The sequence below is a fragment of the Actinia tenebrosa genome, unplaced genomic scaffold (assembly GCF_029948245.1).
Source record: "Actinia tenebrosa isolate PJP-AT-01 unplaced genomic scaffold, QUT_ActTen_1.0 PGA_scaffold0__85_contigs__length_37466705, whole genome shotgun sequence".
NCBI lineage: Eukaryota > Metazoa > Cnidaria > Anthozoa > Actiniaria > Actiniidae > Actinia > Actinia tenebrosa.
The window spans coordinates 3,519,515-3,543,931 of record NW_028292569.1 but is presented as its reverse complement, the minus strand read 5'-3'; the positions used below and the strand labels follow the sequence as shown (position 1 = coordinate 3,543,931).

Genomic DNA, 24,417 nt, shown 5'->3' with positions numbered 1-24,417 from the left:
ATGTCGTTAAAGCAATCGAGTGTATTCTAGCACACTCACCACCCCCACTAGCCTCTAGTAACCATAGCGACCAACAAACAAGTGGCCCAAGTCCTCTACAGGCTTCAACACCAGACTCACCCGTCCACGAAGTCACCACCAACAAAGAAGGACCTCTACATGGAAATCTTCACCCAAGACAAAAATCTAGTCTGATGTATATGGAGATTTCCCCAAGACCTTCAAATCTGCAGATGCCGCCACCGCCACGCTTGGCAAGGACCCAACTCTATAACCCTGTGACCTGTCTCCCTCATACCACCTCTACCATTCCTTCTGCAGTAGCTTATCGCACGGTGGTTGGGTCACACTACCCTGGCTCACCGGAAGTGCAGAAGATCAAACCATTTCCTTGTTACAATTGTGGTTTGATGTCATGTGATGACATTACGTTCTGCCGCAAGTGTGGGGAAAAGATGGTGAAGCCAACAAGTCCAGGAAAAAAGTTTCCTGGCAATCCACAAATGAAGGATAATTTAAATGAGAAAAATTAAGATTATTTCTCAAAAGGACACAATCAAGCTGCTAGACTTTCTCTTTTTTCTTTTGGTATCTTACTCATGTTACTCATATTACTCTCGCTTCGCGAAGTCCTTTTTTCGGCTTCGCCGATAAAATCCTTATCTTTTCAGAGTAGTTCACTCCTGGCAAATCTATCAAGCTCCTTGAGAATAATGGAAGTTTTAGCAAACCAATTCAAAAGAGAAACAAAAATATTGATAAAAAAGATATCACAATAGGAAAAAAGATTGATAGAACCGGGAAGGTTTGTTAGGTGTTTTTTAAAATTCTCTTGCCTACATTCCACCCCCCCCCCCCCCCCCAGTAAACACGTGGGGAAGAAGGAACAGTTAATGGCACTGTCAACTGATCTGTGTTTAATCTATTTCTTGTCTCATAAGGCATACTTTGACAAGACACTTCTTGTTTCTAATATCTCTAGCTTATTCAATTTGTATCACTCCTGGGCAAAAACGAAGTTTGCACATCCAATGCCAAGCATTATGCAGAATGCCAACAAAGATATGAATAGTCACTTTTGTATGGAGATTGACTGCATTTTTGTGATTTCACGTGCTGTGCACACAGTCTTAGTTTAGCACTCTGAACTAAGACGGCATCTAGGTATCTTCCTAATTTTTGTTTTGGGATTAATAGTAAAATGCAACAACATCATGGATTGGTGTACGTACAGGTGTACATTAACTAAAAGTACAGTTTAAGATAGATTCTTAAAAGCATGAAGAAAACAATTATTGAAAGCAAGGGACTGGCTCATCTTCATATCTAGGAGCTATGCCTAACTACTTAATAGTTATAAATGTCATCAAATTATTTTACAGTTTTTAGCATTTTGATAGATTTTTTTGTGAAATAAAGAAATTTGAAATGTATGTACTGCTTCATACCTAAACAGTATTCATTTTTTCCACTTCCAGTACGTACGTCTCACTATTTCTATCTTCCCCTCAGTGAATGCGATCCATCTGAAGGACTTTTTTCCAACTTTTCAAAGTGTTGTCTTGCGTTCTTAATGTTGATTTGAGTGGCTGCAGATGCTACAGGAAAAAAGAAAAGAAAAAAGACCAGATATATGCGTGATTCAAAAAACCTAAATATAGAGTTAAAGGAAACTGATTTCCCTCTGCCAAAAGAACAGCTAAGGTATAGATAGGATTGCCAGATTGTCAGATAGATTGTCAAGTCTGATTTCAAATATCCAATCAAAAATATATTATTCATTGTGCTTTAAAGTTGTCTTTGTCTTGTGGTTTTTTTCCTTAAGATATCTATTCGATTTACACAAAATTTAGGAAACTTGAACTTTTTGCAGTTGACATCATAATTTGATGGCCATAAGAACTCAAGAGTGTTTTTTTTGTGTGTTTGAAAAATCATCCCACATCAATAGGTTCAGAAATGTTGTCCAACTTTTCAATATTTAATTATAAAATAAAATAAAAGATTAGTAGAATGACAGGTATTTAAAAACATCCCAGTACAAACTGTATGGCATTTTCTTTCATATTTCCTTCATATCATCATGTATATTACATAAAGTTCACATCATTTCTACTTACGTATAGAGCAATCTGACATAATAACCATAACATATGTGTTGGGCGTGAACACATCGATGAACGATGCAAAGCCAGAGTTCCTGACCTCCATACTTTGAAAATGAGCATGTAACTTACTAAAAATAAAAAAGCAAAATGATTTTTTTTATTTTCTTTTATTTAGGACAAAGGGCCCAAGATAACAAAAACGTTTGCTAAACAATCTTTCCTTACCTACAACTAAGCTTGAATTGTTTAATGATATTGCTAATTTTCTCAAATCTATGGACATCTCTGTGTGGTTTTCTCTGACAGAAGGATATAACCTGCAAATAGATAGCAAAATCAATTCACTACTGAACTAAGTACAGACTCCGACAAAGGACTAGCGTCCGAACATCGTTTCATCTTTTCACGGTGTATAATTTATCTTTTTATCATAATACTGTTTCATTAGAAACACCGACGCAGCTCACACTAGTTTTAAGCTAGTTATATATTCTAAGTACAGACAATTTTATCCATAAAGAAATGCCTCAAATTAATGTACTTGATAGTTCAAAACAACTGGGCCTGGTTGTATAAAGGGTGGAAAGTGCTATTTGACAGATAAATCTTATCCAGTGGATAAATTTATTGGATAACAGCATCGACCTATCCACTGGATAAGGATTTATCTGCTGGATAGTGCTATTCAGGCTTCGTACAACCGGGCCCTGAACTTTAACTCTAGGACTGTTGAACGCCCTTTAAAGTGTGTGGCATAGACTAATTGTATTATGAATAAGACAGAAAGTCATGGGGTAGGGAGTTGATACTTGAGACTCATATTAGTGAACATATCAAAAAATGAAGAGTTAATACCCCCACCTGATCCCCACACTCTCCCTTTCGGCATTCCCTGTAAATTTTTAACATACCAAAAAAGTAGCTCGCTCAAACAGCAACACCTCATCAGCATCAATAATAGAAGCAAAGTTCTCTAGATTCTGTTCCAACTGTGTGACATTTGGTATCAGTTGATAGACAATAGAAGACCATGCCTTGTAAAGTGTCTCATCCCAGATCGATGTTCTAAAACAAGTGCACTCGAGTGGTTTTGAAAGACGCTTCAGATCCTCTTCTCTCTCCTTGAAAATCTGAAATAAAAGTTGAAGAATTCCTTGCATCTTAGAACTGGTTCTATCTGACACAGGTGTACTATTCTTTTTTAATAACTGTATTGAGACAATCGAGAAGGATTAATCACTGGTGTGAAAAAGAACATAGGTAAGTTTTTAAAGAGGTGTTGGTTTTTCGCAGGAGCAAAAAGCATAGAAACATTCTGATTGTATTATGGCTGTGTTGCAAAATTTGCCAATAAGAAGTGACTATTCCTGTGGTTTATTGCAATGGTTCACTTGGAAACATGAAAGGGTAGACCAAAACTGTATGACAGATCATTTAGCTTTCAGTACGTAATGGAGAATCATGGTATACAGAGTCCAAGCCATTGTGTCAAGGCTACAAAATAATGACTGCTTAATGGCCAGACATGATGACAAGCTCATTGGATGTCGAACATGTCGTCAGACTAGAAATGACCACCAATAAAACTTTATCAGTTTACTTTATCAGTCAAGAGGACTGGTATCAGAAGCACTTAACCCTGCATTGGAACTGTCTGATTTAAACCAATTTCTTATGATTTGTTTAATTCCTTCTGAGCTGTTTGCATAGCAGCTACAGACCTAGTATACTAGATTACTAACACTTACCAAGTCTCTTTGATCTTCTTGTACCAAGTCCATCTTGTGGATCAGACAAAAGATCTTAGCATCTGGTGAATTCTGAAGAATGGCTTCCAAACAGGACTGATAATAATGCATGTCTTTTTCAAGTTCACGGCTCTCCACATCAAACACATAAATCAAGACTTCTACATTACGGAAAATGTTGTCTCTCTGACTTGCAAAGTAGTTCTCCATAAATGCTTCTTGCCTATAGTATAGTTTGTTTTGAGTTATTATTGACATATTGAATGATTATGCAATCTAGTGCACTTTAAGTGTACAGATAAGTGAAATGAACGGTCCTTCGGCATGTACACAGTAATTATAACATTGATTTATTTAATTGCTGACAAAAATATAATTTATAGTTTTGTCAACAATCCATTTGTATAAGTTAAGTAAGTAAAATGATGCCACAAAATAAAATTGTTTAGCCCACTGAAGGCTTGTTTGGAAAGAAGTTGAACCTTCTTTAATAAACAATTTGTCAGTTAATGGTTAAATTAAAAACACTACTACTTACCCTCCACAATCCCAAAGATTTAGTACAAGATTTCCAAGAAATCTCACGTGAGAGTGTTCCACGTCAACTAGTCATAACGTGAATCAAAAGTGTTATTAAAAAATGTTATATCAACAAAGTATCTAGTGAATGACTACATGTAGAAGAAAGATAGGTTATACGTAATATTAAAAGGAAAGAAATGACTCACTTGTTGCGCCTAATCGTCTCGTATCTCTAGCTATGTAGTTAGCGAATATAATAGACCTCATACTGGTCTTACCAGAACCACTTTTGCCCATAAGCAATACCTACGAATCCGCAAGATAGAAAAATCAAATGACTGGTAAAATTAAGTCACTGTCGTATTTCGTCACACAAGCCTAAAAGTGTATCGTAAAATTAAGCTTTGAAAATCCACAAAAGATTTTCTCTTCACCTTTTTCTTCATCTTGACGCTCTTTTCCATCGACGATATGGTTGAGTAGCGAGGTTGAAGTCCGATATAGGCAGAAAAATGCAAAAATATTTAGCTCACGTGAGCTGACATCCAAAAGTCATGTGAAAAAGTAAAGATGGCGCTGATGACTACCCACCACAGGTATCCCAACCTTGATACTACCCAACTTCCTAAAAAATATTCATCATATACTCGTAATTTCAAGTAAAGAAAACAAAACGAACCAATAATACTATTATGTTAAAAAAGAAAATAAAGTAAAATCCCCTACTATTGTTTTTATAACTTATAAATACCAAATATCTATATCTTGGGTATCCTGGGTGATCAGAAGATCGCTGAGTCCTGGGTACTCATAACAGAGGATCCAAGATGGCTGCCTGTCGTTGTTCAGGAGAGTTTGTTTGATGGCGAGAAAGATGGGCAAACCTGACGTGGAAAAAGCGAAAGTGTCCTCTAAAATCAAGAAGGAAAAGAGTCTTTTCTCGACTAAGGTATGTCTTATGTTGAATTCTAAAGTCTACATGAAGACAAAAAGAAAATTTAAATTAAAGGAAAACGAGTTTTTGAAATGCCCATGAAAAACTTTTACCTTTAATTTCAAGTTCATATCGGTTGCATTTTCGCTGGTTTTTCGGTCTTATGGTTAATAAATTAAACTTTATATCAGCATATTATTCATTCGATAAATAAATACAAACGTACATTAGTACAAACATTGATTAATGTTTTCAAATACGTCAACCGTACGTGTTTGCTATTCGTACGGAAGTCAAAAATTTCGTCGATTTTCTCGGGAACTCTGTATTCTTTTCCAACCAAATAGCGATATTTTTGTTTAGACCAGTTAGGCGATTCATGTCAGTGATGTTATTTTGATTCAAACTTATTTGACCAGTCTGTACTCTGCAGTAGCGAGCAACTCACTTTCGCGACACTTGGAATTTTTTTTCGTGTAGTCTGAGGTCAGTGCAAGGGAGCACATTAAAATTATGTTTATGTAAAGAAAGTTATTGTTCTTCATTGATCTATCTAGTGCGCGCAATCCATCATGTGACAGGCGTTCCTCATAGTGTTTTGGTTTCGGCTGATCCGAATGGCTTAAGATTGCGTAAGGAAGGAAATGACAAATGTAATAGGGAGGTCACTTTTTACACGTCGCTCCACTCCTCCCAAGTTATTCGTCGGTTTTCAGAGTAAATACGCTAGCCCGACTAAAGCAAGGAATGCCTGCCATAAAGTGTAGTGCGCAGACATAAACAAGCACTACAAGGAACGCCTGCTATATCTTAGAATATGTGTGATAAAATCGAAGATAAACCAACACAATCAAAATTTTAACGTGCTCCCTTGGTCAGTGTCATGGCAGAATCTCAACTGTTATTCGTACAGGAGTCTGCTCAGCGAATATTTACCAACATTTTCACTCCCATACGAATAGAGCGTTTTCATCGATGAAATTTTTGACTCATCAATCCCGCGGGTGACGTACGAACAGCCACTCTGAAAACTAATGTTTTTCATCTATTTGCAGGTAGTGCTACGAAGGCTACCACCTTCATTGAAAGAGGAAAATTTGAAGGAGTGCATGGGCTCTATACCAGAATATGATTTTTTCTATTTTGTTGAGGGTCAGATGAGGTAAGGCTACAGTATACATGTACTCAAAAACAATGATTGAGATGCTGATTTTTGTCTGTTTGTTTTGTAGCTTTGGTCCAGCTCTTTTTTCAAGAGCCTATATTAATTTCAAAAACCCTGGTGACATAATTAAGTTCCGAGATGAATTTGATGGCTATGTGTTTACAGATGAAAGAGGTAAGAGATAATGATGGTTGAACGGTAATATCATGGTTTTCGGGAATTGTCAGGGGAATTCTATTCAAATTCAAATTTTGATATGCAATTTCATTTGGCTAGTAGTCGTGTCCTACGATAGCATATATTATGCTATAATAAATATTTTTGTGCATACAATAATGAGGCATTGTTTTACATATGACAATAAACAAAGAGTAGCCAAGCAATTCACTTCATAGCTAAGTGGTTAGGTCTAGGGTTAGTGTTGGGATAGACATTGATAGTAATAGTCAATTGGTGCCGAGGATGCTGGGTTCAAATATTGTCTGCCATTAAAAAAATTTAAGTGACAGTGTGTTCGGAAACCAATGATGTACTTGGTTAACCCGTACACCATGATACTACTAATTGACGGATCGATGATTAATAAAATCTTTCATTTTCAGGTCAGTCATATCCAGCTGTAGTTGAGTATGCCCCATACCAAGGAATACCCAAGAAGAAGAGCAGAAGGGACCTAAAGTGCAGCACTATTGAACAAGGTTGACAACCCCTTTCTTAAAAAATTCAGCCACCTCTTCTTTAAGGATTACAAATTTCACTTTGTAATCCCAAGCTCATGGAATGTGAAACATGTCAGCAAACTAGCAGTGACCACTGCTGAAACTTTCTTTTCTAAAAAATAAGACTTATCTTATGACTCAGGGCTTTCAGAATAAGCTGGCAGCCATTGAAGCTTTGGCAGTTGCATCAAAGTTAACTGCTAGCTAAAAATTATCTTTCTACAAAGCTTTTTGCTATTGTATCACAGTGTGGGACAATCACAACAGAGCTAGGATCCAAACTAGGTGAAAGCCCAAAGATCGAATTAGGATTTAGAAGTTGATTTTAGAGGAGGGAGGATAACTGGAGAACCCGAAGAAAAACACTCGAAGCACAGGAGAGAACCAACAAACAACTCTACTCACATACGACACCGAGATCGGCAGGACTCGAACTCAGGCGGCATTGGTGAGAGGCGGCGCATTAGCAGCACACGCCACTGGTGCTTCCCTAAATTTTTAATATATTGGATCACAGCCAGCTACTTCAGACTTATGAGCACATGCTCCAAAACATTCTGAAAGTTCTGTGACTGGCCACATCTGACTGATCAACATGTGACCAGTCAATGTGACTGGTCAAGAGGACTGGCCTAATAGGTGTTTGTCTGGACAAGTGCCAGTTTTGGCCAGACGATTGTTCATTAAATGGCAATTATTATTTCCTCTTCAAATATTCATTTTCTCATTTAGATAAGGACTACTTGGCTTTCCTTGCATCTCTTGAAGAAGAAGTAAAGCCTTTACCCAGCATTGAGACTCACTTGGAGGAACTCGAATCTCGTAAAGAAAGTAAGTGTCTTTTTGAGTAAAGACAGCATGATTAAATAAAGTATACTGAGGGAATATATTTATTTATGAGTATTTTCATGAATGCTTGAAGTCCATGATTTAAGTATAATCAATTTGTCACTAGACTATTATGTAACGATATACATCCATCATAGATGTTGAAAAGAAAAGCACACCACTTCTGGAATACTTGAAAATGAAGCGCATAAATAGAGGAGGTTCAAGACTTGGTTTAGGGGTGAGTTTTTATATCAATCTTTATTCAAAATATTATTACTCCAAGTTATTAAATTTCTTTTTTCTTTCTTGTCTTTTCTTTTCTTTTTTTTTTTTTTTTTTTTTTTTGGTTCAGAAAAAGAGACATGATAAGGATGAGACACCAAAGGTGAATTTATGAAATAATTAAAAAAACAATATCTTTAATGCCTTAAGCATCTTACTGATGCAGTGAGTGGAATCTTAAATAAGTGGGGAATATGTTTTCATATAATTTGCAAATTATTACTTTTCAATATTCAGACTTTGAAGAAGAATGTCTCAACAAGTAAGGACACCAAGAATGTACCAAGAGAAGAGAAAAATAAGGAATCGTGAGTATTTGAAGCAGATGTTGTTGTCAGCCCTCACATTTGATTTCGATTCATCCCATCTCTTTTTGGAGGTTCAAAAATGAAACAAATCTAGTCATAATGGATATTATAATTAAAAGCTTTAGAACCAATTGTTTAGCTATTATGATACAGGGTATTCTTAGTATGTATTATGGGGGCTGCACTAATCAGGGATATAGAAACTTATAGTGCTAGTTTCTGTCATGTAAGCTATTGTCATTTCTTTGCCTACCAGAGATAGATTTGTCGATTAAACAAAGCAACAAGGCAAGAATTATTGTGATGATAGTTGGCAAATAACATCACATTGCCATAATTAGTTGGCACGCTTGACAGATTTTAGTATTTGAGAGGGTACTTCGCAAAACACTACCTAGGACTAAACCCCGCTTTCCCCGTACAATGTTAGGATTCCTGCAAGTTGGCAGAGGGTTGGCGAGTGTGATCAGGGGTACCAGCTTTCTTTCAGGGAACAGCAACATTGTACAGGGGGAGGGGGAGAGTGCGACAGAGGAAAGCCATTTTCTGTGTTAGGCAAAAGGTCAAGTATTTTGGCAATGATTGTAGCGCTATTATTATGGTTCCTTAAATATTCTTTCAAAGAATTTCTGGTTATTTTTTCAAAGGAAGAGGACGGATAATCGTGACTCTGGTCGTCGAGATCAAAATAGGAGAGACGAGAATAAGAAACAAGGGAAGGATAGTAAGGTTGGTCTACTGGTACAATCACGTGATCGTGTTATGCGATACTCGAACACCCATGTGACTTGGTCCTTAGTTTAATTCACTGTTTTCATTTCAGGTCTCTTCCTCTGATAAAGATGGAAAACAACAAAGATATCCCAGAGAACGAGCAGACAAAGTACTTATATTAAACTTGAATTAAATTCCTAAACTCCTCTGGAAACCCTCTTTCCTTCTTTCTTTAGGATCGACTAGCCAATAAATGCGGTATTTTAATGCATAGGTTTGCGGTCTCTTGGCTGCACCCTTGTTAAACTTTGTTTATTTATATTCAGAGCACTCCAGATTTGTCTCGTTCAAGCAGTCGCGCCGACGACAGACGAGGGAACCGTCAAGACAGACGTGATGGTGCGGACTCCAAAGGACGCAACGAGCGAGTCCGAAGGTATAACGATAAATATTCGGATGCGGATCGACGACGCGACAACCGACCGAGCAGTCACAGAGATTCTCAGGGTTCATTCAGAGAGGAAAATACAGCCAAGGGCAAGGATAAGGAAAAAGAGGAAAGCACGAAAACTAAGAAGGTTGAGGCGGAGAGAAAAGACCAGGCTCATAGTCGCGGTGCAGCGGAGAAAACGAACCGCAAACAGGAGAAAAGAGAAAGCGAAAGAGAGAAGGAATTGAGTCGCTTAAAGAACAAGGTATGAGCACACGCATTTATCATGCGACAGGACGACATTATGTCCTGGTGGTGATGATGATGATAAACGATGCTGATGATAATAATGGTTATATACATGTTGATTATGTTAATGATGATTTTTAAATAGGATCGACCAGATAGGGCTATCTACCAACCACGCCCTCGACCACCTCGATCTGATGCGGATCAACAAGGTAGGGGTTCGTCACGTGATCACAACATAATGTAGACTTGCTCCAAGTCTCGAAATCAAAATTCAAAGTCAAAGCGTACACTTCTGATTACGAGAGCTCCTTTCCTTTGCACCATCCCTTCGGAAAGATATCCTCAGATGTGCGGAAGATTGATCCCCCTGCCGCCGTCTCTGTCGAGGTGAGGCCATCCACATCAGGATTAACAGTCCAGACCTTAACATAGACAAGGACAGGATCAATCTTCCACTCACCTAAGACCACCTTTTGAAGTCACATGATCTTAGGGTTCTTAAACCCAAGACATGAAGCGCGACTGTATAAATGAAGTAATCACGATTCTAGTGAGAATCGAAGGCTTGTCAAGACTCAAAAATATTGTTTGATGAATCTCAACCAGTACAGATGAATATAAGCGCTTTTAAATTCTTCCTTTCTAAGAAAAAGCAAAGGATACCAAGACCAGTCCTGACAAAGGAAAAGACGCTGTCCCCAAGGAGAAAGACCAGGAAAATCCAAGGAAAGAGAGCAGGGAGCGTGACGTAAAAGACAAACCTCGTGACAGGAACCGTGACAGAGAGCGTGACAGACGTAGCGATAGAGAGCGCGAAAAAGATCGTGACAGGGATCGTGATAAGGCAGATCGAAGGGAGCGTGATCGTGAACGAGGAAGGAGAAAAGACCGGGATCGGCCGCCGAAAGAACAAAAGAATACAGCAGAAGAAGGCTCTTCAAATAAGAACGACAGTGGTGCTGTCAAGAAGAGTTGAAAAAAAGTTCAAAAAATGTAAACTGAAAGCCTATTCATTGATTTTTGTCTCGTTAGTTTGGGTTACTGTATATAAATTCTAACAGAATATGAATAAAATAAATACAATCATGATTGCTCATGCATACGTGGAACTTGATTCTTAGCATGATCAAAACCCAAAGCACATATGGACAAAGCAAAGATGAGAAAATGTTCCTTCTTCAAAAGGCTTCAGCAAAAAAACCTATGATAGCCTGCGTAGCCAGGCATTCCTTGTGGGTTTTGGGGAGCCCCCCCGCAAAACCCACAAGGAACCCCTGGCTATGCAGGCTAACTTTTATTTTAAACTATCCAGTAGGGCTTTCTGTTTGCGGGCAAGGAATATCATAAGAGTTGCGCCCCAAGCTCACCCATTGCTCCTATGCCGACTGCCTAGCTGGTTGAGCAATCACATGATCAATGTTTTTTAGCCAATTAAAGCTTAATAAGTCTCGGCAACTTATCACATCACCGTTTCTAAAGCATGTAACCTTAACACTCGGTTCAAGAAATTTGATAACTTTTACTTATAAACCTAATTTCTATTGCATTTTGATTAATAGACAATATATAAAAATACTAAACCCGTGAAATAGATATTAGACTAATACATTAGTAAACCCTTATTCTATTGTTTTCTTTTGTGTTCATTTGTCTATTACACGTTGGCTAGTATTTTTTATTTCACGGGTTAAATACTTTCACCCTATTAGATAATGTATCAAAAAATTAGATCACAAATTAAGTTAGAAGTTTAAAACACATTAAAACATTTATTAAAACATCAAAAATTGCTGTGTAAATATGGCTATAACCTGCGTGCAGACCGAATTTATTTAACTGTCTTAACAAAAGTTAATTTTGGTCTGCAGCAAGCTAATCTGGCCCTTGCTACTGTAAATACTTGGAGTCTGAAAAAAACTTCATTATTTTGATTTATGAATTATTTATAAAACATTTTCGTGTAATTTTACCAAACGTCACTCTTCTGTTTTTGTGATTCTTGTTCCTCTTCTTCTTGTTCCTCCTCTTCTTGTTCTTTATCCTTCATTTTCTTCATTCTATCTATAAATCTCACCATCTCTTGAATGGCCTCTCTAGCCTCAACTGTGCCATAAGGCCAAGGCTCGCTAGTGACAGTAACAAACCCATGAAAGGAAGGATAATGTTTATGAACAACATCTATACCAGCTTTTTTGAGCCTCTTGGCGTACAAAAATGCCTCATCTCTGAGAGGATCACATTCTGCAGACAATAAAAGGGTTTGAGGAACACCACGGAAGTTTCTGGCAACCAACGGTGATCCTTTGATGTTAATCAGAGCTTCAGCAACCAAGTCTGTCATTTCAATGAGAGGTTTTCCAATATTTTGATTTTCAATAGATGTTTCATCTTCATCATCTATACCTGCTTCATTTTCTTCTTCCCTTATGGGACCCTCGTCAGACTCCTCACTTTTAAAGTAAGACATATAGGTAGTGTTTTCTAAATGCTTAGAATGGTTTCCAGCTAGCATTGCATCTACTATATCAGTGTTTCCTGTAAGGTACACGGAAACAAACTCTGCCACGTCATGCCTTGAAAGAATGACCCCATCTTCATTCGCTATATAGGATGGCAGATTGAAATTCAACATTTGAAGGGAGGGATAAATCAGGATCTGAAATATGAAGAGAAAAAATCATTAGTTCATCTTTTCCCATTTTTTAAAGTGAAAAAGGAAGGCTAAAAAATTTAAACACTCTTAAAATATTGTTGTATAATTACAGATAATGAAGTATTAAAACGAATTCATTTTATTATCACTTTTTTAAGTGTCATCCATGTCAATTAGTTTCATCAAAACCAGAAACAAACTCTAGGCTGATCTAATTCAGCGCAAGGCAAACTCACTCATTGAATTCGAATTTCATCTTTTGGATTTTGTGTAGGAAGAAAAAATGGAGAAGCTAGAGAAAACCCTTGAATCAAGGGAGGACACTGAACAATAGGTATGTGAACATTATTATTAGATAATTCTGGTCACCTGTCCAGCTATATACTGTTTTCTACAATGCTTTTCACCAACATAAGCCACAGTATGAGTAACAGCTGCAGCTAAATTTCCACCAGCACTGTCACCACCAACCATAACTCTCTTGACGTCAACTCCATATTGAGCACCAGTGTTTAGGAGTCCCACAGCAACATTGTAACACTGGTTAAATGCTGTAGGATAAAGGTATTCGGGAGCTTGCTTATAACTGAAAGTAAAATTAACAATTCAATGAGGGGAGGGTTTCATTACGGAAGATGATGGCAATAATCAGTAATGAGTCCCTGCTGACAGCCTCTGCAGGAAGGAATGATAATGATAGCAGTTATTAATGTTATGGTGATGGTGGTGGTAGCGATAATATGATGCCAGTGATGGTGATGTTAATGGTGATGAAGATGGCAGTGATGATAAAGATGGTTATGTTTTGGTGAGGATGATGATGATGATGATAATGATGATTATATTAATTGAAAGTCCAATCGTGACTACAGGCATGATTAACTGAAGCAGTAAAGAATATAACCCAAAACCAATACTTACTCTGCAGACACAACTATAACTTGAGCAGTTACTGCAACTCTTCGACAAAATGCATCATATGCAGCTGAATGAATCAAGAAACAAGATTTTCAGTTATTTATTAATTTAGTTATAGGAAGTGTTTTTTTTCAGTCAAGTGTATATTCATTTATGCAGTCCATCCATCCATTCACTCATTCAAACCTACCAAGACTCCCAATTGTCCAGCCTCCTCCATGATAATATATGAGTGCTGGCATGAGCTTCTCATTTTCATCCTTCCTTTCATCATTTTTCTTTTTATCTTTTGTCTTGTTGACAGGCTTGTATATCCTAACCTTGCTTCCAAATATCTCAGTATCATTAATTTCTAATTGATCAGCAAATGAATTATTCAAAACCAGGTATGAAAACTTTTCAAAGAGGTTTCTCACACTGATATGGTAGTTGTTGACGATTCCAAGCCTCGTACCTAATCGTGACTACAGAAGAAATATAAATGATTATTGTAGGTAGTCTCCTAGAAAGCCGAAAATTAGCATTTTGCCTCGTCCCTTCATCGAAGCTCCGTTTATTAATGGCCATTAGAGAGAAGTATTTGAAAGGGTGCAAGCTAGTCCAAAGGGATCAATCTATTTAGTTTTCTCTTAGAAAGGTGTTGTCCTTACCAACGTAAACACGATTGCTCATATCAATTTTACCTGTTTTACACATCGTGCGAGCTGTGCTACAATCGAAGCAGGCGTAATAAATGAGACTAACTTAATATTAAAAGAAGAATTTATAAGACTTACCAGATCTTTGGCAAAGTTGAAAAGGAATCCAACAACTTGAAAAGAAAAGGTAGAGTTGGGGTTAAGACCATCAGGTACGGGTATACCAAACAAGCGTTTATGCAGCTGATGAATAATAATAGCTGAGAACACTGCTAAAATAGCCAAAATAACCAATGTTCCACGCATTTTTCGAGTAAAATATCAACAAAACAGAAAGGGAACTCCTCCTGCTCTGCACAAACAGCCAGGCGGTACTCACGTTTGAACGATTGGGAATGATAATGAAGAAACGACACAGGGAGCCCAAAATAGAGACTTTCATTATATCTTCCATATGACATTTTAAAGATTAGCCAAAGCAGTTGAAAAATTATTGGCCGGTGGGAGGGGGGGGGGGGGGGGGGGGGGAAGAGACCTCTAGCCCCTTCCCTTGCTACGGTCCTGAAATAGTGACACAATACACCGTTTTACTGATACGGCGACCACTTTTATATTATGACTCTGTCGAGGGTCAAACGTAAAATGATTTGGAAAGCATACGTACGGAGAAGATTTTTTCTCATTGGAAATCGTTAGTTGACCCCTCGGCACCTCATAATTTTCAGGATGACTGCCGTATCGGTAAGAAGGTATCAGGGCTGTCAACCCCCGAGATATTCAAATCTGGAGAATTGATAGGGAAGGGACATGAGGTCACAGCGCTTCAAAAAACACGCGAAAAGACGTCTTTCGCTTTGTAACATTTGATGTGATTGGTTTATTTTTGACTGCTTGCAAGAACACTTTTTGAGGAACGTTTTGATTTTGTTAGCGATGTATAATAACACAAACAACACAAAATAATTGGAATTTTATTGTCAAAGTCGAGTCTTACAAGAAATGGTCGGCTTCGGGGATTATCCGGGAGATTTGAGACTCTAATCTGGAGACCGGGAGATACGGTCCAAAATCTGGAGACTCCCGGTTTATCCGGGAGAGTTGACAGCCCTGAGGTATTTTCCCAGACAATCTCAGTGGGCGAAAACTGACGAGAGTAGTTTATGCATGTGCAGTGAATAGCACCTTAAATGTGTCCCAGCTCGTACCCAGAGCTCCTCGGTTTCGAGGAGCAGTATAGCTAAGTATAGCTAGGTCTTTTACTAAGTTGTGTCAACACAGGTGTCTAAGATAAACATGCACTATAGACGCTAATGCTTCATCAAACACGTGTGAGAATTCTCAAAAACTGCTCAAAATAAACCATAAGTAATTTCGTTACCTGCTGCTGGCGTAAAAATGACAACTGTAGGAAGTAGGTGGTTAAATATAGAACAGACTTTCACATAGGGTTAAGAGTATTAATAAGGGTTTTTATTCGAGTAGTCCGGATTGTCATAGAAGTTTACACTGAACAAGTACCCAATGACGTTAAGTAGACCTAAAACAAACAGAGGATAAAAATGAATGCTAAGTTCAGTTCATTTGTATGAGAAAATTAGAATGTACTAAATCAGAACTAACAATTTGAAAATTTTAAAATGGAGGAGAATCCTCTAGTTTCTGCAGAGAATGTTGTCCTGTAACTTTTACGTTTCCATTACTATATAAGAAGTCCACTGAAGACAAGCAGTTTAAGCTATAGACTTCCAGGAACCGAAACTACAAATATTTGTACTCTTATTTCCTTGTTTTTTGTTGGTTTTTTTTTTTTTTTAAGCGAAAGGCACATTTCGGTGGTTGGATTGATTCCTTCCGCCTGTGTTCTAATGGTACCAGCTTTGTCCTGTCATCTCATCCAGTGCTTCGCCATATTTTGTCTTGGGAAAGCCGGCACAGCGCTGTCTTTACTAAGCATGCCTGACTTTGAGGTACACTAATGACGCAATATTCAAGTCGCAAGTTTATAGCTGTCGAGCGCCGCACCTTTTTGGAGACATGTTTGTTCGTCGACTGATCAATCTTCATCCAAGCAGAAACAGTGTCAAATGATTTACTGATCTATATTTGCGTCTATAATTACCCAGTGACAGCGAATAAAATACTCATAATTAGCTTTGTTTAATTGCTACATAATGGCGACCCTGAACGAAGACAACCTTTTGAAACGGTGTTTAGAGAAAGAATTCGAAGGTGAACTTGCACTAATCTTTTTTTAGCCACTTCTGTGTGGAAATTACGAATCAAATCAAATCAAAACAACAGTTAGGAATGGGTTTCCGTAAGTCATTTTTTTGATCATGGCTGTGAGAGATGGACATAATTTAAAGCCAGTCCGTCGGTTATTCCAAATAGCAACACTAGCACATGTGGTGAGTATCAGTCAGTAATCTAATTTACAAAAAGTTATTAACTGTGAGTTTGGGATTTGCGTTCATTTCGGGTCCTGTTATGGACATGTTTAATTGTCTCTCTTTGCAATGAAAATGGACCCTACACGCTACACGTATGACGGCGTATATGTATAGAAACCGCCGCATTAGTCAACAAACACGTGCACAAATTTAGCATCGGTTCCATGATGTAAGGCCTATCATTCAATTAGCTATTTCTATGTTTAACTAAAGTTGGATGTAAGCTAGGATATATCTTAAGCTAACGTCATTATGGTCAACTGATATCTTATCGAGTATATATAATAAAATGACATTATAATATAAAACTGATCAGTTAATGCAAGGCCAGAAGTTGAGAAAAAGTTGCAAAACGCCGGCAACTCAGTGGTAGTAGGAGAAAGTACATAACACAACACAACAAAATCAAAAGTTCAAATTTAACTGTCTTTTTAAAGTTCGCCATTTTAAAGTTCACCATCATGACTTTCATGTCTCAGTGAGGCACGTTTGAGACCGACGCACACACACACACACACACGCACACACACACACACACAAAGTGTGAATCACTGACTAAGCTGTGAGTAAAAGCGTAGCCAAAAATAGAAGCCGTGATGCGACAGTCATGTTTTCATAAGTCTGACATGAGTGAGAAATATCCAACAACAGTCGTTTGTCAGAGTGTCTCGCGTATTCAATTTATTCCTTCTTTTCGCTGCCCCATTGTAGTTAATTTCGATATCCCTTACCATATTAGAACATTCCAAATTACTTTCTCAAGAACAGTCTTTTCTTTAGTAGATGGTGATTGGCTGATGTAGTCTCTGATAGAAGATTATGGTCCACACAACCAAAGCCAAGTCTTGCGCCAAACAATAACACCTGTCATACGGGATCGCTCGACGCGCCCCAATATCTCATGATCATCCCAAGGTAATATCCATAAAAACACCTCATATCGTTGATTCTATTGTTTTTATTTGTCGCAAAATGTCTCGCTATTTACGGGCCTAGAATTCTAATTTTTATGCTGATTTTTTCTATTTGAAAGTGGGATTTTCTTTCAGTTTGTAAAACGATAATCATAGAAGCGCATGAAAACTGTTTATGTCCACCAAATATGTATGTCACCCACTCTAAAAGTGCGAATATTCACTTACTAAGACCCCTATGTTGAAACAAGAAGTGCGAAAACTTATTTTTCTTATAAATAAGTTGACTAGGACTTCGTATGAGGACTTCGCAAAGGTTTGAAATTTTAAAAAACATTGTTAAAATCTTCCAAGTCACTTACTTTCCTGCTTGATGGAACAAAGGACAAAGCTATCTAATTATAAAGAATCTGACTAGTTATTTAAAGGATGGGTTTGAGTTCTTATAGGCATGGTTTTAATGGCATGGATCTGAACATTAAAATAGATAATGGAACAGACTGCTTTATCATTTTGTCCACTTTTACGTATTATTTAAACTCTGCGACACACCAAAAAAGCAACAACAAAAAAACAGTCGACACGCCGCAAGAAAAACAGTTTCCAAGTACTTAAGGAAAATGAATTAGAAGCTGTTAACAGTTCTCAAAGCAACACCAGAAAGAAAGAGCGAGTTTTTACATATTTTCCCGGCTTTTATGACGCGACTGCAGTCGGGATAATCTTGCCCAGACATGCCCTTGCCAACGTGAGCTTGCATTAAAAATTGGTGTAACTTAAGCTCAGTTTAATCATAGTTAGTAGAGTGGGATCTGCATGCTAAGTATTGGTTTAATGTCATCTATACTCATTTAATTCTTCTTCACTGAATTAATTGCTAACGATATATAGACGGAAGAAGAAGATGAATTACAAGAAGGCATAAACACTGTGCATGGTCAAGGTGAGCTAAACTCGATATTACTCTTGCAACTTTCAAGACTGAACAAAATTCATCATCGAAAACAATACCTACACTTTTTACATGCCCTGGGTTTTTAAACTTCAGAAGAGTACGTAAGCTTTTAGGTGAAATGCAGGATTTTAGGGTTCTCAAAACGATGGTCAGAAACTGCTGACTTTAATGTGTTATATTTTGCTTAATTCAGAAGCTGTTTCACTGAACTCGGTGTTGTCAAAATTTCAATTATAACTTTTGTTTATTATCTTTGTACTTTTTTTTTTTTTATATCTTTTATCGCCTCCAAATTAATGTGTTGTACTTTTAGTTTTCTTTACAAAGGAGATGAGTTCTCTATTTATCGGATAAAGTTGTTAAATTAATTACTTCTGTTAATTGGAAAGGTAAATTTTCTTAGAAAATCCCCTTGTCTAGCATCTGTAGTAGCATACAAAAGGCTTCATTCTTGTTAATAGATTTCTAATTTTAACTTACCATTCAGGCCTAATAAAGAGGCCATTTTTCTTTTTTCTTTTCAGGAAAGAACAAGTATAATGGAATTAGAAGAAAAGCTGTCTATATTTCTTTTATTTCTCGTTTTTCTGTCCGGCGCCATTGGGCTCACTGTACGTTGTTTCTTTTGTCGAGGCACAGTGCGTGCCAGCAAACAAAACAACAAAACGAAATATCTAAACTCGCAATGTAAAACAAGAAATACTTCTCAAAATCTTAAATGGAGGAAAAAAGATTTTCGTTTAGACTACCTGATCTACAAATCCCCAGTCGGGAAGGATGTCTGGCGAGCATATTTACACAACAGCTTCCAAATGGTGAACATTCAACTTGTACCAGGATCTGATTTCGTTGTCGTTCATGACTGGACAGTAAATTTAGTCTCTAGTCGCCTTTACAAGCCTGGACAGTCTTTATCGCTGGTCTAATCCATGAAATAATCAGTATGAACTACTCCATCTGATTATTTTCAGCTTCATCATCATTACTATTCATGGCAAGTTTTCGCGTGAATTAGTATGAATTATATGTAAGAAGAATAGGAGAATTTATAAGAAAAACTAGGTGACAAAAAGTAACGACATTTCGATCACATCTTGTCATCAAGTAAAGTGAAAAGAGTCACTAGTTTTTCTTATACATTCTATTTCTAAATTAAGCCTTATAAGGAGAATAGTTATGTTATTCAAGTCTACTTTACACCAGGGCCCGGTTGTACGAAGCCTGGATAGCGCTATCCGGCGGATAAATCCTTATCCAGTGGATAAGTCGATGTTGTTATCCAATAAATTGATCCACTGATAAGATTTATGCATTGGATAGCGCTATCCAGGCTTCTTACAACCGGGCCCTGAATTTCTCCCAGTTTACGGTCTGTTTTGCAACTGCAAAACGCGCTTGAATGACAAACATTAAACTAGTTCGCAAGAAAGGTATGTCAATCAGTTCTTTAACTCTAAAGAATCGGCACATTTAATCATAGATTGATTTACTCAAAGACTTCCCTTCTGGTAGAGGCTCCCTTTATTTCTCCTTATTTTTCTTCGGTGAGAGGGCGGAAAAAAGGGAGGGTCCTTCTGATCTTTTTGGGGGCATTGCTTGATTTAGCAAAAGAAAGTTGAGTTGTAACGACATTGTTTTTTAGAACATAGAAATTGCATTTAAAAACTATCGACGCACCATTGCGCAAAAAAAAACCTTGTTGGCTTCCAAGTCCCTTTTACAACGCCGTAATATTAGCTTTTATACTTTGATTTAAAGTCTTTTTTTTACAATAAAGCTTCTTTAGATTATATTTAACTAGCACCAGGAAATCATGATACCAAGAAGAAAGGTATCCCAATAATGACTGCAGATCCGCCTTTACAATTGCTTCATTTTATCAACTTTAGTATGTAAATTAGAAAAAGGCTTGCTTTCGGCTTGCCACTCCTATAATAAAGCCTAAGAAAATAAAAGCCATGAAAAAAAAAACAAACAAAAACAAAACCCCAAAGTGTTTCAAAAAACGAGTTTATGCTACCTAAAAGAATGGTTTAAGGAAGTCCAAAGCTCAGGTGTAACCATTGATTATTTAAGCCACGTTGGGTACACAGTGTAATCGTTTGATTGTATGCCCCGGCTACAATAGATTTTGCTGCAGTAATTTCATTAAATCGGCTATCTATACTAAAGCTAAATTTGTTTAAGAAATCTAACAAAGACACCGAAATTGGACTCCAAAACCTGTAAAAAGATGTTTAACTCTCATTATTAAGGACCACTAATGTGGCACCAGCTATTTGGTGTTCTATTACTCATCTTAATTAGCATGTTGTTTGCTTGCCTTGTTGCTGATGTCAAATCTCTGTTGATATATATCAAATTCAAGGAGCTTGTATCATGTAATTCCAAAATATAATTGCAATAGCTGGAAAGAATACGTTAAAATTTGTAAAAGTCAGTTTGAAGGAAGCGAATGAGTTCAAAACTCGTGAAGTTATGAATTTTCAAAATTTGTCTGAAAACATAGTTGGTTACTCTCCTAAGCAGACGCTAAAAGGTTGACCTATTACGTTCTATCAGGTCCCTCACTAGCAAGAAATGACCCTAACATCGGCTGCGTAGAGACTATTAGTTGGTAGGCAAGAGATGCCTGCATGCTGAAATGTTTTATTACAAAATTCGCACTTTAAAAAAATTATATCTTCGCGATTTTGAAGTTACTAATTTTAACATGCTCTTTCCAGCTAAGGTAATTATTTTTCTCTTATTTAAAAAATACCGACTGGTAGAGTTTTTCTTTTGACTATTCATAAACTGAGGTCATCAAAATTGCTATAATACGAATTCAAACGCCTTCCCATCACTAGGCGTGGTTGTTTTACGTCTTAGTTTTTCTTCGGTTTCCTGGTTTGGAAAATTTATTTAATATCATTTTAATGAGTGTCGTGGAAATTTTTACAACCAGATTTACAACAATGCAGTAGTATTCGGTTCATGATTGCTGTTGCTCTTTCTCGTTTTAATAATTAAAAAACCACTTAAGAATAAAAATTGGCATGTTTAGTACCAGTTTAATTAATTTTCCAATGAATAAATAAAGAATTTGATTCCAAGAAATTGTTTGCTTGTGTTTGTGGTGCCAGGTCAGGCCATGTAATACTTCATCCGTCAATACCGACCTTGCAATGAGAGTAGAAGGCAGTGAACTGGCAGTCTTCCAAGATAAGAGAAACTTTAGCTTATTCACGTAACGACCCTTTTTAACTAACATAAAATAACTTCAAAGGCCTGAATCAACCTCTGGGCTGATCAAAGTCAGGGCATGGCTAACCCACAGTTTAGTTAAATTTTTCGGAGGGAAGAACCCAGATAAAAACCCTCGATTTAATCAAGGGACAGACCTAACAACCATTCCTCACATGTGCGCCTAACACATGAATCGAATCGAGACAGGGGGGAGGGGGTGCCTCTGCACCACTCTTGACGGTTGCCTTATCTGTATAATAAAATAACCTATAAATTTAGAAATCTACTAACGTGTCCTACTGAATCAGTACTACACGAGCTAAAGTAAGTCAAACACCGCTTCAAAGATGATTCCAAAATTTAGCCAGGAAAAGCTCACTAGAGACGACTCATTTGTTCTTGCTTTTCATATACGATAGCAATTCATTTCATATTTTCCATGGCAAAACGGGGAGAGCCAAGAAGACCCACGAAATACCTGTCGACAAAGAAGCGTTTTTCCTAACTACTTACAACAAAAGAGCGTTAGCTCTATTAATTAAGTTTGGCTTGTGTCAATTTGTTCCCAGTTGTTCAGAGGCGTTGCGCTATAATGGTACAGCGATATCGCACGGTTTTAATCTATGAAGACAAAATTTCATTTTATATATCACTTTATTTTTGATATATGTACATGTATGCACAAATTACGTTTAAGACAGGAATAAATACTGAATAAAAATCATGCAGTTTAGAAAGAAAACAAATATTAAACCTTAAAAAATTTGGATCTTTTTGTTCCTGTTTTGCTTTGTCAAAAGGATCGTCAGGCTCTACGAAGAATTCTATACAAAGAGGTTCTCAACAAAAAGTTCTACAGAGGTTCTATATAAAGAGTTCTGACAAACTAATACGATGCGTATCATCAAAGCCTTAAACTAAAGGCAAAGTTGTGAGAACGGGCCTCGTAAAAAACCAACCAACCCTCAATTTTATCAAACCCTGAAAAAACCACTGGTTGATTGATCGGGACACGGCTAACTCACAGATCAAAACCTGAAAAAACCTCTGGGTTGATCTAAGTCAGGGCACGGATAACTTACAGACGCATCGAACCCTGAAACAACCTCTGGGCACTAATTGAATTTAATTGAAAAAACTTTGTGACAATAAGTACAGGGTTTGTCTGCGCAGAAATACAGCGGTTTTATCCAGTTCTTACGATTTCAAAAAAGTGGGATTTTAAGGAATCGGAGTTCAGTTGGCGAATGTACACTTTCTTAAAATCCAAAATTGGTTAACTTTTTTTTAATGTGAGCGTCAATTTTGGAAGCAAAAAACAATTTTTGCTTATTAATTTTCCTTTTGTTTTCTTTACATATTCAAGACATTAAATTTCCAGGTTTTGCTCATAAAGTCCAGCCCATCACCAGAGAATAACATCGGCAAGCCATTCAAAATCCTTTCCAAATCTTCAGGGGTCACGCCGGAAACTTGTCGTGTGATATGACTGAGCACCTGGTCAGTTGTGGCCCCATAGGGACATATTTGAAGATAAGAACACAGACAACCCACCACGACCATTTCACTGGATGACAGCTTGACTATATTGGGTGATGACCTAGCGTTAACGTCTGCTGTTTCTTTGTTAACTTGAGTATTTTCACCAATATCGTTAACCAATGTTGTTTCTTCTTCCGGTTCCTTTTCCGCATCTTCAGCGGCTTCTCCATCGTTCCTGTCCGTTGTTTCCACTTCTTCATCACTTTTTTCTTCATCCACCTTCGTCACTCTCTCTAATTCTTCTTCACTACTATTATTTTCCTTACACTGGTTTTCATTTCCGTTTCCTGTTTCCACTTCTTCATCACCCTTTTCTTCATCCACCTTCGTCACTCTCTCTAATTCTTCTTCACTACTATTATTTTCCTTGGACTGGTCTTCATTTCCGTTTCCTGTTTCGTGTTCCTCATCCCACGTGGATTCGGCGTCAACCATCTCGGTACTTTCATTATCACTTTCATTGTTTTCTACCACAATTCCTTCTGTGGTTTCTTCGGCGTTTTCTGTAACCAAATCACCCCTTTCCTGCGTTACTCCTACTTCAACATGTGTGGTTTTAGCCTGGAAACATAATAAGGATGATTAATATAAAAGTAAAAATTGCTATACCCATACACCGACAACAAGTTCAAAAGGACAAAGATCTTAATGAGCCATGCTAGCTAAGACTTTGGTACAAGATTACGATTATGATATACTTTATTTACAAGATGGAAATTAGTGAGGGTTTTATGAAAGTACTGAAAAAAAAAAGTATAAAATAAAAGAAGTGTCGGTTGGTTTTTTATTCGCGTCTGTGGCACAGTGCGCAATAGATTCAGTGGTGTGATGGAGGAGTTAGTTACTTCTACGTCTGTGGCACAGTGCGCAATAGATTCAGTGGTGTGATGGAGGAGTTAGTTACTTCTACGTCTGTGGCACAGTGCGCAATAGATTCAGTGGTGTGATGGAGGAGTTAGTTACTTCTACGTCTGTGGCACAGTGCGCAATAGATTCAGTGGTGTGATGGAGGAGTTAGTTACTTCTACGTCTGTATATGATTTTCTCAGCTAATATAACTCTACTTTTTGGTCAACGTTTAGCTAGTGGCAATTACAAAGACCTAT

At 37.3% G+C, this 24,417-nt stretch overlaps 4 protein-coding genes and 1 long non-coding RNA gene across 7 annotated transcripts in view; 2 read left to right on the top strand and 3 right to left on the bottom strand.

Moving 5' to 3' along the window:
* Window positions 1–897: 897 nt before the first annotated feature.
* Window positions 898–4,951, bottom strand: LOC116301637 (ras-related GTP-binding protein A). Its single transcript, XM_031710722.2, has 8 exons — window positions 4,813–4,951; window positions 4,585–4,684; window positions 4,395–4,461; window positions 3,857–4,079; window positions 3,020–3,238; window positions 2,334–2,425; window positions 2,121–2,236; window positions 898–1,598 (listed from the first exon to the last, which is right to left on the bottom strand). The coding sequence occupies exons 1-8, from the start codon at window positions 4,840–4,842 to the stop codon at window positions 1,498–1,500; spliced, it is 948 nt and encodes a 315-aa protein (XP_031566582.1). The 5' UTR covers window positions 4,843–4,951; the 3' UTR covers window positions 898–1,497.
* A 237-nt stretch (window positions 4,952–5,188) lies between these two features.
* Window positions 5,189–11,111, top strand: LOC116301644 (uncharacterized). Its single transcript, XM_031710730.1, has 13 exons — window positions 5,189–5,327; window positions 6,368–6,474; window positions 6,545–6,651; window positions 7,080–7,175; window positions 7,929–8,027; window positions 8,183–8,265; window positions 8,380–8,412; window positions 8,547–8,617; window positions 9,265–9,346; window positions 9,441–9,500; window positions 9,658–10,026; window positions 10,156–10,222; window positions 10,661–11,111. Exons 1-13 carry the CDS (start codon window positions 5,241–5,243, stop codon window positions 10,987–10,989), a joined length of 1,590 nt encoding a protein of 529 aa, XP_031566590.1. The 5' UTR covers window positions 5,189–5,240; the 3' UTR covers window positions 10,990–11,111.
* A 651-nt stretch (window positions 11,112–11,762) lies between these two features.
* Window positions 11,763–14,614, bottom strand: LOC116301645 (neutral cholesterol ester hydrolase 1). The gene is made up of 5 exons (XM_031710731.2): window positions 14,361–14,614; window positions 13,775–14,048; window positions 13,588–13,651; window positions 13,036–13,252; window positions 11,763–12,669 (listed from the first exon to the last, which is right to left on the bottom strand). The coding sequence occupies exons 1-5, from the start codon at window positions 14,526–14,528 to the stop codon at window positions 11,980–11,982; spliced, it is 1,413 nt and encodes a 470-aa protein (XP_031566591.1). The 5' UTR covers window positions 14,529–14,614; the 3' UTR covers window positions 11,763–11,979.
* A 298-nt stretch (window positions 14,615–14,912) lies between these two features.
* Window positions 14,913–21,640, top strand: LOC116301654 (uncharacterized). 2 transcript variants are annotated; one of them, XR_016119857.1, is made up of 4 exons: window positions 14,913–16,630; window positions 17,456–17,587; window positions 18,478–18,529; window positions 19,066–21,640. It is a non-coding gene; the product is annotated as an uncharacterized LOC116301654 (long non-coding RNA). The 2 variants fall into 2 exon arrangements; XR_004197765.2 differs by having other exon boundaries at window positions 17,453–17,587.
* Window positions 21,641–22,404: 764 nt separating this feature from the next.
* Window positions 22,405–24,417, bottom strand: part of LOC116301638 (uncharacterized) — an 8,232-nt gene continuing 6,219 nt past the window's right edge. For both annotated transcript variants that reach the window (XM_089028340.1, XM_031710725.2), the window contains exon 8: window positions 22,405–23,872. In XM_089028340.1, the coding sequence (XP_088884466.1) occupies window positions 23,123–23,872 (750 nt within the window). In that variant the 3' untranslated portion in view covers window positions 22,405–23,122. The remainder of the gene's footprint in view (window positions 23,873–24,417) is intronic.

Bases quoted from the DNA above. Each gene is read 5' to 3' on its own strand.
- LOC116301637 (XM_031710722.2), bottom strand. From the start codon at position 4,842: ATGGAAAAGAGCGTCAAGATGAAGAAAAAG. The intron at 4,080-4,394 runs GTAAGTAGTAGT...ACTATACTATAG, and splicing joins AATCTTTGGGATTGTGGAGG to GCAAGAAGCATTTATGGAGA. The intron at 2,426-3,019 runs GTATGTTAAAAA...ATCTATTTGCAG, and splicing joins TTGAGCGAGCTACTTTTTTG to GTTATATCCTTCTGTCAGAG.
- LOC116301644 (XM_031710730.1), top strand. From the start codon at position 5,241: ATGGCGAGAAAGATGGGCAAACCTGACGTGGAAAAAGCGAAAGTGTCC. The intron at 7,176-7,928 runs GTTGACAACCCC...TTTCTCATTTAG, and splicing joins GTGCAGCACTATTGAACAAG to ATAAGGACTACTTGGCTTTC. The intron at 8,413-8,546 runs GTGAATTTATGA...TTCAATATTCAG, and splicing joins ATAAGGATGAGACACCAAAG to ACTTTGAAGAAGAATGTCTC.
- LOC116301645 (XM_031710731.2), bottom strand. From the start codon at position 14,528: ATGCGTGGAACATTGGTTATTTTGGCTATTTTAGCAGTGTTCTCAGCT. The intron at 13,652-13,774 runs GTAGGTTTGAAT...TGATTCATTCAG, and splicing joins CTGGACAATTGGGAGTCTTG to CTGCATATGATGCATTTTGT. The intron at 12,670-13,035 runs GTGACCAGAATT...TTCATATTTCAG, and splicing joins AACAGTATATAGCTGGACAG to ATCCTGATTTATCCCTCCCT.